The 11,455-nt window shown below is 38.6% G+C and overlaps 1 protein-coding gene across 1 annotated transcript in view; it reads right to left on the bottom strand.

Annotated features, from left to right (window-relative positions):
* LOC143038267 (uncharacterized) overlaps positions 1-7,027 on the bottom strand; it is an 8,235-nt gene extending 1,208 nt beyond the window's left edge. The window contains exons 1-4 of the mRNA XM_076207286.1: positions 6,938-7,027; positions 6,238-6,244; positions 1,465-2,781; positions 1-1,380 (exon numbers count right to left, since the gene is read on the bottom strand). The exon at positions 1-1,380 is cut by the window's left edge and continues 1,208 nt beyond it. Of these exons, the coding sequence (XP_076063401.1) occupies positions 1-1,380; positions 1,465-2,781; positions 6,238-6,244; positions 6,938-7,027 (2,794 nt within the window). The remainder of the gene's footprint in view (positions 1,381-1,464; positions 2,782-6,237; positions 6,245-6,937) is intronic.
* Between the last annotated feature and the right edge of the window lie 4,428 nt (positions 7,028-11,455).

The following is an 11,455-nucleotide window of genomic DNA, read 5'->3' on the forward strand; positions in this document are numbered from 1 at the left end:
TCACATAGGAGGCCAACGGGGTCACTGGCTCGTTGCTTATCCAGCTCTCCTTCAAGACTTTAAGGGGACCCCGTGCCTCGTGTCCATAAACTAACTGAAAAGGGCTATAACCTAACGACTCCTGAACACTATCTCGGATAGCGAACAGCAGGAGATCTACTCCCTCGTCCCAGTCCCTTCCGGTTTCCAAGCAAAAGGTCCTTAGGATTCTTTTGAGGGTTTGATGGAACCTTTCTACTACACCCTGGGATTGCGGGTGATAAGCCGAGGACCTAGATTGCTTGACACCTAGGCTTTCCATCACCTGGTTAAACAACCGGGAAGTAAAGTTGGATCCCTGATCGGATTGTATCACTGTGGGAAGGCCTACTTGGGTAAAAAAATGAACTAGGGCTCTTACAACATTCTTTGCCGTGATGCGGCGTAAGGGAATAGCCTCCGGATAGCGAGTGGCACTGTCTATGATGGTAAGTAGGAACTGATGACCACGGGGGGTTTTTGGTAAGGGACCTACGCAATCAATTGTTATCCTACTAAAAGGCTCTTTTATCACTGGTTTGGGTTGTAACGGGAACGGTTTGATACTGGGGCTTGGTTTTCCCACTAACTGACAGGGACGGCATGTACGGCAGTATGTACCGACGTCTCTGCGTAACTTAGGCCAATAGAAATGCGATAGAATTTTGGCATAAGTTTTCCTGGTTCCTAGATGTCCTCCTACGCCGTCATGAGCAATGCTAAGAATATCTTGGCGTAGGGGCTTCGGAATCACTATCTGGTGGTGCACTGACCAAGGGTGACTGGCGGGGGAGGTAGCGGGACGATATTTCCGCATTAGCACGCCAGAGCTAGTGTAATAGCAATTGGCCTCCTGTTGGGCTTCCACTTCACTAACTGCCCTATTAAGAAAACTGGCTAGTTCCGGGTCCTCTGCCTGGAGTTGAACAAGCTTACTCCTAGTAACAGGAGAGGAGCCAAAACTAGTCAGGGTCGTGACACTATTCTCATCTGTATTATTCTTAGGTTTATCTGTCGGTGAGGAATCTTTGAAGAGTTCACCTAGACCGAGGTCAGGGGGGTCTACTTGAATAGGGTCTTCTTCCGATTTCTCACTAGACAAAGGGGAAACCACATCGATGCCACCTCCCTCGACAGATTCATTGCTTGGGACGTCTGCCTGTTGGCTCATACTACGTGTGACTGCACACGCAGGAAATAGCCCAGGGATGTCTTTCTCTAATTGTGTGGTGTTATTCTCAGCGGTAGGACGTGACGAGACCATGACATTTGGTAACGTCACGCCTCCAGCGAGGTCATTTCCTATTAAGAGGGAGACGCCCTCTACCGGTACCCTATCCACTACCCCTAGCGTGACATAGCCTGATTTGATATGGGACTGTAAGTATAGCTGGCACAGTGGGATACGCTATCCCCCGGTCAAACCGTTCACTAGAACCCAATTACCAGTGTAGCACTCATCTAGGAAGGGGACAGCTTCTTTGGTAATCAGAGATAAGGCTGAGCCTGTGTCTCTCAAGATCTTAATGGGAACGGGTACACTCGACTCGTTTAGAGCTACGGAACCTGATGAACAATATGGTTCAAAGGTGGAGGAGGTGGGAGACACAACAGGTCGGTTATTTGTAGGTGATAGAGGATCCAACTGTACTTCCGTCTGTTTGGCCACATTGATCGAGAGAGAGGGGGTCCCTGGGTGAGAGGGAATTTTGTTCTTTACTCTGAAGCAGTCATTAACACCATGACCGAGCCTACGGCAATATTTACAAAAAGGTTTCCTCTCACTATTAAAGATAGGTCCCCCGGTCTCACGAGCAACGGGCTTACCTGTGGTATATGATGGAAATCCTGATGGCGACCGAGGTCCCGGCGCTGCTGCCTGAGGGGCTGACGTAGGTGGAGGGGCGAATGGTGCAAGAGTAAATGCCTGGTGGGCACGTACTTGGCTGGGTTGGGACGCGGGAGCAGAAGACCTGTAACTTTGGCGGGGGTTAGTTAGAATGTAATGGTCGGCAACTGGGCCGGCATCAGCTAGGGTACGTATACCTCTTTGATCTAGGTACGCTCGTACATCGGGGTGTAAGTTATTTCGGATGTCTTCGAGCAGGATCAACTCAGCCAGTTTATCATGGCTCCGATGAGCTGATTCACTCTCTATCCACCGTTGGAACAAAGCTTGTTTGCGTCGAAAATATTCGACGTATGTCTCTTTTCCCCCTTTTTTCAAGTTCCTAAACTGCTGGCGATAAGCCTCAGGCACAAGCTGATAGCTGGTAAGGACGGTGGACTTAACCATATAGTAGTCTTCCACCTGCTCCTCAGAGAGAGCGGAGAAGACGTCCAACGCCTTACCAGTAAACGACCGATAGACAAGTCGAGTCCATTTATCAAGTGGCCACCCATTCAAATGCGCCATTTTTTCAAATATTGCAAAGAACCTGTCGGGTTCGTCTTCATTGAACTTGGGCACACTTGCAAGTTGGGACTCGAGCCTAAACACAGGGGCATCTGCTCTCGTTTGCTCTCGACGGAGTATTTCCAACTGTAACTCGATTTTTCTGAGTTCAACTTGTAAGGCTAGGTTACTAGGCTCTTTGGCAGTAACAATTTGTGGAGCTTCGTTACTTGGCTTATTGGCAATAGCACCATTTGGAGCAATTTTATTAGGCCCGTTGATATTGTCAATCTGTGAAGCCATGTAACTAAGTTCATTGTCACTGCCAATCTGCGGATCTACGTTATTTGGCTCTTTATCAGATTCCTCTGTTGCGGGTATATCCAAAGACTATATAGGAAAGATGGGAAAGCTTCTATTTTTTTACTAATAAGAAAACGTCATCCATCCAGCGTGAATGCGCGCCATCTATCGACAGAGCCGCAAACTATAAATCGGAAGTGGCGTAGCGCGGCTTTCAAATCATACTTAACTTGTATTATATATAGTGTTTATGGAAATTTTAAAACTGATCCTTTCGCTAAAATAATCAACATCTCGAAAAAGTTTTACTTTCTCTTTATAAAATAATAAGTAGTAATTTTATGACTTTTGCATACAAACTAGACTATTTAATATATGCTTTACACACATGATCATATTTATAAAATCAAAAGTTGGTAAAATACTTCTGCACAATGCATCATTCATTACTAAATATTTGAGATTGAGTAAAGAGTTAAAATTTAAACGTTATTTTAGTTATATTCATTTTATCATTTCTGTAATATCATGTTTTTCTTGTTTGTGCTTGTGCTTATGTTTGAACTTTGTATACTTATTCAAGTGTCTGTACACAAATTATACAAACAAGGATAGTAAAAGTTTGGTATACATGAGATTCTTTTATTTGCAACAAAGCAATACTGTCTTGTAAGAACATATACCAAACAAACTAAAAGAAATAACATTATTCAACTTCAAAAATGAACCATACATCAGGCAACCAAAACATGCAATCAGATATTAAATGCCAAACAAAACATTGGAAAATCAGTAATCAGAAACAATAATATGAAACAAAAATAAACAAAGAAGCAGACATAACATGCATATTAAGCAAAAATAAAGCAAAAAATGTTAACAGAACAAAGGAAAATCCCAAAAGCAAGCAAACAAAAATATATACATATGTAGCAAGACAGGTACTGTATTGTAAAAAACAGACAAAAATAGAAGGATGAACATGCAAGAAATAAGTCACAAAATCAAACAAACAAGATTTGCAATCATACATAAAATAATTTTGCATAGGATAAAAACGTAACTTCTTTGATCAAATTACATGGAAATCACACATTTTAGAGAAAATAGGTAAAATAATGCAACCATATGCTAGTGTTTTATATGAAATTATGCATTTGAGCAAAAACCGTCCTTGTTTGAGATTTGGTCGGCTATGAGTGAGTCGGACGGCATTCGTAGCTGCGGTTAGTAATTTTGCAGAGGATAAAAACGTAATTTCTCTTTGATCAAATTACATGGAAATCACACATTTTAAAGAAAATAAGTCAAATAATGCAACCATATGCTAGTTTTTTTTTATACATAATCGTGCATTTGAGTATAAACCGTCCTTGTTCGGCGTTGGTCGGCTATTAGTGAGTCGGACGGCATTCGTGCCTGTGGTTGGTAATTTAGCAGAGGATAAAAGCCTAAATTTTCTTTGATCAAATTGCATGAAAATTACACATTTTAAAGAAAATAGGTCAAATAATGTAACCATATGCTAATTTTTATATAAAATTATGCATTTGAGCAAAAGCCGTCATTGTTTGGGTTTGGTCGGCGTTGGTCGACTTCGGTAATATTGCAGACGATAAAAACGTAACTTCTCTTTGATCAAATTACATGAAAATCACACATTTAAAAAGAAAATTGGTCAAATAATGCAACCACATGCTAATTTCTATATAAAATTATACATTTGAGCAAAAGCCGTCATTATTTGGGTTTGGTCGGCGTTGGTTGACGTTTAGTGAGACCATAAAAGAACAAGCATAATACAGAGAAATCATTCAACAAAAACCGTTAAATTTTAAAACTACCAAAGAAGCAGTCACAAACTGCCAAAAAAAAAGAAGTAACATACATGCGATTCATTTTTTTTTTTTTTTTGCTGTGTATTTGGCCATTTATTCAAAATTAAGGTTAAAGGTAAAAGTTTATAACTTTACCACTTAAGCTAAGAACATGACATAACTATATCAAAGTTGCTGTGCCTGCCTGGGACTGCCATAAAGATATGGTATGAATTTGACATGATCAATTCATATTTCTAGATATTTGTAAGGTATTCATCTATAATTTTCATTTCCAAGCTAAGTGACACTGCACTGAGTCTGATATAAAGATAAAGAAGATTTTAACTATGTTCTATTTTGTTCCTCCATTTTCTGTTAAAGTTTCCATGTACTGTGTATGTTGAATCTCTTACCTTTCTCTGTCTTTAGGAAAAACTTGAAATATTAGATGGGGAAAGGCATTTTTTTTTTTTTTTTTTTGCACACCACACATGGGTGATAGTTCCGCCCACACTCCATGATTGAATGTCCCGCTTAATTGTAAACAAACAGACGATGCAGTTAAAACTGGTGATTGACGTAAACGCCATCTAGTGAGAGAGCCGCACAGTAAAATGTATGTGGACGATGCGGCTCTCCGTGAGCTTTCCCGTCTTGTCTTTGGGTATATCATCCTCCCTGATCATTCCCTCCTTAACGAGGTGGTTGAAGACCATTTCCCTCAGAGGGCCTTTATTCAAGCTTGAGTAACCCCCTAACCCGAGGCGTCGGGCAATGCCGATCAAGCATTCCTTGTTTATATCCCATAGAGCCTTGCCTGAAGGGTTAGCAAGAAATTGGTCGATATCAAACATTTTGAACTCAGAATTTCGAGAACACGTAATTATATACTAACAGCTAGCTAATAGTTAAACACATAAGATAGATAACTTCTACGGGATTACGGTGCGACCGATAGACACTATTAACACTGGCAATTTGTTGGCACAACACAACACTTGTCACACTAAATGGAGCTTTAGTCTACGTATGCACAATTCTCAATATCCCGGACACGGGCCCCCACATGTTACGTTCCCCTTCAAGTATATAAGGGTACGGTAACTTTTTATCTATCTGATGCATTTCACTTGGGGTATTTGGTAAACTCTACAATTATAAGTATCTATATTTATAACATTAATGATATGATACAACATTAATAATATACAACATGAATAATAATATGATACAATCTAGTATACTTAATTCTTACCGTTACCCAACTAGGTAACAAGAGAAATCTAGGGAACAACTGTCAGGTATGGTGACAGGATTTGTAAGAGGGGGAAGGAGGTACCCCGCAAGCTACCGTACTTCCACTGGCTCCCAGTTGCCAGACGTCACCATTTGGCGACCACTCATTCTAACCAACCTGCGCAGGCGCATGCGGATGCGCATGCGCACACGTATGACGGGAAAGTGTCTAGCCATGGACGGGCCCGCAACACATTATTCCCATTAATGTTCTCATAATTATAAGATGCCATTGAGAATATTCCAGAAAGACGTCACTAATGGGTATTAATACCCGCACATCATGATGGAACAAGAGTCCTGTTTATCCTAACATTGTGTACAAGTTGTCTGGATTGTATGCCATTATTACTTGTAATTTGTTACTGTAAATATATCAATGATGATATGTACAACAGTCTTTACTGAATCCCTAGAGATACAACATAACAAATCTCACTATAACACAATATAGGAGCACTCAAATAAATGTTTTGATCTGGTGTTTCTTTGACTGTGGAGATAATTATGGCATACACGTGTGTTAATTAAATATATGATAGCAGCCAATGCCCAAAGATCAAGTATGTAGCAGGACCAATGCATGTCACACTATTTATTCATTCTTAAGAACAGCCCCTTTATACAAGGTTATCTGCTCACATAATAGTCTCCCCTTTTCAGTCCCCCTGTAAGAGTGTCACCCTCTTTCCCCCTTTACAAGTTTTGGCTCAACAGGTAAAATATCTATCTTTACTGTTCATCAATCTGTAACATTTAAAATGAGCAATAACCCCATAAGGTCCTAAAATTCTCAACTATATGGGAGGGGATTCTCCTCACCTCTAAACCTTGCGACACTGCTTCTGACCCAGGGCGGTGGGCAGGGTGCAGGGATGACCCGTCATCCAGGAGGTGCTCAGATGAGAGGAAGGGTGGGAGGGGTGTGGAGTGTATTTAGGGATGAAATGGGTGGGAGTGTTTTTATGCCTTTCCCTTTTTGGCTACCTCCCTTGGAAGGGGGAAAAAGCCTTGGTATATGTATGTAACATTTAAAATGAGCAATAACCCCATAAGATCCTAAAATTCTCAACTATATGGGAGGGGATTCTCCTCACCTCTAAACCTGGCTGAGAACCCCAGGTTCAGCAACCAATTGTGGATTAGACATGGGAAACATGACAGAGTACAGGTGTGCTGGAATTTGTAGAATCATAGTGGTAGCTTGAATGCAATGTACACATATACTGTATGTAGGGGCCACACGTCATCTCATGTGTATTTACCTAATTGTAATATACAGGAAAGGAGCAAGGCTCATTGGGTCCCGTCTCCTATTCTCTAATTTTCTAACATACCTAGACTCAGGTTCATGTATGGTTCCAACTTAATCTATATATTTGATTTCCAGTTGTCATGTTTAGATTTGAACTCCTATATTGTTTGAGCTTGGGCTGTATCATCTAAGCTATTCCACATATACTCCTATATGGAAAACTGTATTTCTTCATATCCTTTCGACATGTTGTCTTTCTTAATTTATTTCCATGACCTCTTGAAGCCCTCCCATCTTTAATCAGATCTCTTTTATCAATGCAATCTACCCCCTTTAGTGACCTGAACACTGTAATCATGTCACCTCTTTTTCTTCTGTCTTTCAAAGTTGGTAGACCCAGTACTTTTAGTCTTCCCCATATGGTTCACCTGCCAGGCTGGGGACCTGTTTGGTTGCTGCCCTTTGTATTTTCTCAATCTTCCTTATATCCTACACTCTATGTGAGGACCATACTACTGATACATATTGGAGTTTTGGACATATCAGGGTTTCAAAGTTTTTTCATCATTTCTTCATCCATATAATGGAACTTCACTTTAATCTTCTGCAGTAGTCCACATGTCTCTCCCACAATCCTGCTCTTATGTCTGTCAGGTGATAGGTTGTCTTTCATCAGGATTCCCGCATCTTTCCCCTCATTTGCTTTTGAAATGTGGTCGCTTCCCAAGGAATAGTTTATGGATGGCCTTTTGCTGCTATTGCTCATTTCCAGTACTTTGCATTTTTTTTTTTTATTGGACTTCCTTTTCCATTTTTGGCTCCTTGTAAAAATAGTATCTAGATCTTTTTGCAGTATTTTACTGTCATCCTCATTTTTCACTCTCATGATTTTTGCATCATCTGCAAACATGTTGGCATGGCTTCTTGCTCCTTCCATCATGTCATTAACATAGACAAGAAATATTATTGGTGCAAGCACTGAACCTCGTGGAACTCCACTCGTTACTGCTCTCCAATTTGACATCATGTCCTTTACTACTGTCCTCATTTACCTATTTACCTAGTTGTATTTTGTGGGAAGGGGAGTTGCGCTCGTGGTGTCCCGCCTTTGTATCTTGCAGTGTCATGTATGTGTATTTACCTAGTTGTATTTTACGGGAAGGGGAGCTATGCTCGTGGGGTCCCGTCTTCATATCTCATTTTATCTAAACTGTTTTTAAATTCATGTATTGTTTTTGCACACACCACTTTCTCATATAACTTGTTCCAAATGTCTATTACTCTGTGAGGAAAGCAGTTCTTTTTCAGATCTCTTCTATAGCTGTCTTTCTTGATTTTCTTTCCGTGTCGTCTTGTATTTCTATCATCCCATTTTATTAGATCCTCTCTATCAATAGTTTCTATGCCTTTCATGATTCTGTAAATAGTTATCAAATCTCCTCTCTTCTTCGCTGTAATGTCTGTAGCTCAAGTTTTGCTAGTCTCTCTTCATATGATAGTTTCGAGAGTGTTGGTGCCAATTTTGTAATTGCTCTTTGTATTCTTTCAAGTTTTGTTATACATTTTATGTACTTGGTGACCACATCGTTGCTGCATATCCCAATCTTGGTCTTATCAAAGTGATTAGTATTTTCTTCACCATTTCTTCATCCAGGTATGTAAATGCTACTTTGATTGCTCTTATCAAATTATAAGTTTCTCCAAAAATCTTGTTTATAGGTTTCTCAGGTGACATATTATTCATAATAATGACTCCCAGGTCCTTCTCATTTTCTATTTTTTTTTTTTTATTCCTTCTTCTCCCAATTTATATGATCCTACTATTCTTTTTTTGCTTTTTTCCCAATTCCATTATATTACACTTCTTAGTATTGAACTCCATCTCCCACTTCCTACTCCATCCCCATACTTTTTTGAAATCACTCTGTAGTGACTCACAATCTTCTACAGTGTTCACTTTTTTTTTAACAGTTTTGCATCATCTGCAAAGAAGCTCATATAACTTTCAATTTCTTCATCCATATCATTAATATATATAGCAAACATTATTGGGGCCAGAACAGTTCCTTGTGGAACACCACTTATTACTTCATCCCAATTAGAGTGTTTGTCTCTTATCACTACTCTCATATTTCTTTCTTGCAAAAAGTCTTCCATCCATTTAAGCAGTTTGCCCTGTATTCCTACTTCGGTTTCTAATTTCTTAAGCAACTTCTTATGTGGTACTTTGTCAAAAGTTTTTTTTTAAGTCTAGAAATGCACAATCAGCCCATCCATCTCTTTCTTGTATTATGTCTATTAGCCTTGAATAGAAACATATTAAATTGTGACACATGATCGTCTTTGAATCCAAATTGCCTTGGATTTAGCATTTTTTTCTTTTTTTCTAAATACCTTACCCATCTACTTTTGATCATTTTTTCACAATTTTTTGCTATTGTACTTGTTAGAGAGATTGGTCTATAGTTGGTAGGGTCTTCTTTATTTCCCCCTTTATATATAGGTACTATATATGCTTTTTTCCAATCTTCTGGAACTTTTCCTTCTTTCAAGGAACTGTTTATTATGTTATGTATTGTCTGCCAGTTCATTCCTGCATTCTTTCAAACTCCAGTTTGCTATTTCATCTGGTCCATGCGATTTTCTGACATCAAGATTACTCAAGTGTTTCATTATTTCATTCTTTGTTACTTCTATTTCTTTCATAGGAAGGACTTTCTCTACTCATTCGATCTCTCCAGATAGTATGTTCTTCCTTGTAAACACCGATTTAAAATGCTTGTTCATAATTTCTGCCATTTCTATTTCCTCTGTGTATTCAACTCCTCCTTGTCATAATTTCTCTAATTCTTGTTTGTTTTTCAGTTTGTTGTTTACAAATCTGTAAAAAAGTTTTGGTTGATCTTTACATTTTTCTATGACATCTTTTTCATATTTTCTCTTTTCCTCTCTGCACACTTGTACACATTCATTTCTATAACTAGTATATATTTTCCATTTTTCAGGTCTTTTGTCTTTATTCCATTTTGTCCAAGCTTTATCTCTTTTGTCTTTTAACTCCCTATAACTTTTGTTGTACCAGCACTTTACATATTATTTTTCTTGGTTTTGTCTAGGGACATACTTTTCCACTCTTTTTTTTTTTTTTTTTTTTATAAATTTTTGTCAAAACATTCCATTTCTCTTGCACTGTTGTTTCCTCTTTGTATATTCTTTCCTAGTTTTCTTTTTGACAGAATTCTCTTATTTTATAAAAATTTGTTTTTTCATACATCAATCTTCCTTTTCTATATTGTTCATTTCTTTTCATGTATTTTTCCTCATTTAGTTCCAGTTCAATCAATATGTGGTCACTTTACTTATTGGTGTCTTATATTCAATCTTGTCCCCTATTTCAAGGGGTATATTCAATTCCATGTAAAGGTTGTGACTTAGTTTACATTGGACAGACTGGAAGGGATTTGAATACTAGGATGATTGAACATAAACGTTCCATTAAATATGCACAAGAGAGCTCAGCTGTGTTCCAACATGTTAAGCAATTTAAACATTGTTTAGATTGGGACAAAGCTGAGCTTATTTATAAATCCAGATGTGAGTTCAGGAGAAAAATGGTAGAATCTACTATCATTGAATATCAGCCCAACATGAATATTTCAAAGGGGCAATGATCGCCGGATATAATGTCCGGACTCTTCATCACCAACCTATTGAAAGCTCATTTGCCTCCTGACCTCATATACGAAGTGAGCCAAGGGTAGAGACATCTTCCCATGTTCCCCTTTCTTTTGTTAAGGGTGCTACTTAAGCAGCACGCTCTCTCTTAATTGTATCTACTGAAGAGGATTGCAGTTTGCAATCGAAATATATAGATTCCCCGTTTCCAGTCTTTTCTACTCCAACAGTGGTTTCTACGTTATTGACAAATGTGTGATTACATTTTTCACCTGTAATATATATATATATATATATATATGTATATATATATATGTATATATATATATATATATATATATATATATATATATATACAGTGAGACCTCTCATTAATGGACGTTAATTAGCTGTGTTTGCAGTGTTTTCGGTGTTTTGGAGTGGTTTTTGGGTGGCATAGTGATTGCACGCACTAAACAACAGCACCAAAAACACAGCGAAAACACGGCAAATACAGCTAATTAACATCTGTTAATGAGAGGTCTCACTGTATATATATATATATATCTTCAAGACCTCCCCCATATCTCTCTGGGAAAGAACTTTGGACTGTTCTCTGTATTGTATTGGTGTGGGGTTGTTTGTCACCCACTGAAAGGAACAGATGGAGGGTATCAACTGGTTAGCTCTCCATGAGTGACATACAGTTTAAGT

Source organism: Oratosquilla oratoria, chromosome 24 (assembly GCF_046742065.1).
Source record: "Oratosquilla oratoria isolate Oo_2021 chromosome 24, ASM4674206v1, whole genome shotgun sequence".
Classification (NCBI taxonomy): domain Eukaryota; kingdom Metazoa; phylum Arthropoda; class Malacostraca; order Stomatopoda; family Squillidae; genus Oratosquilla; species Oratosquilla oratoria.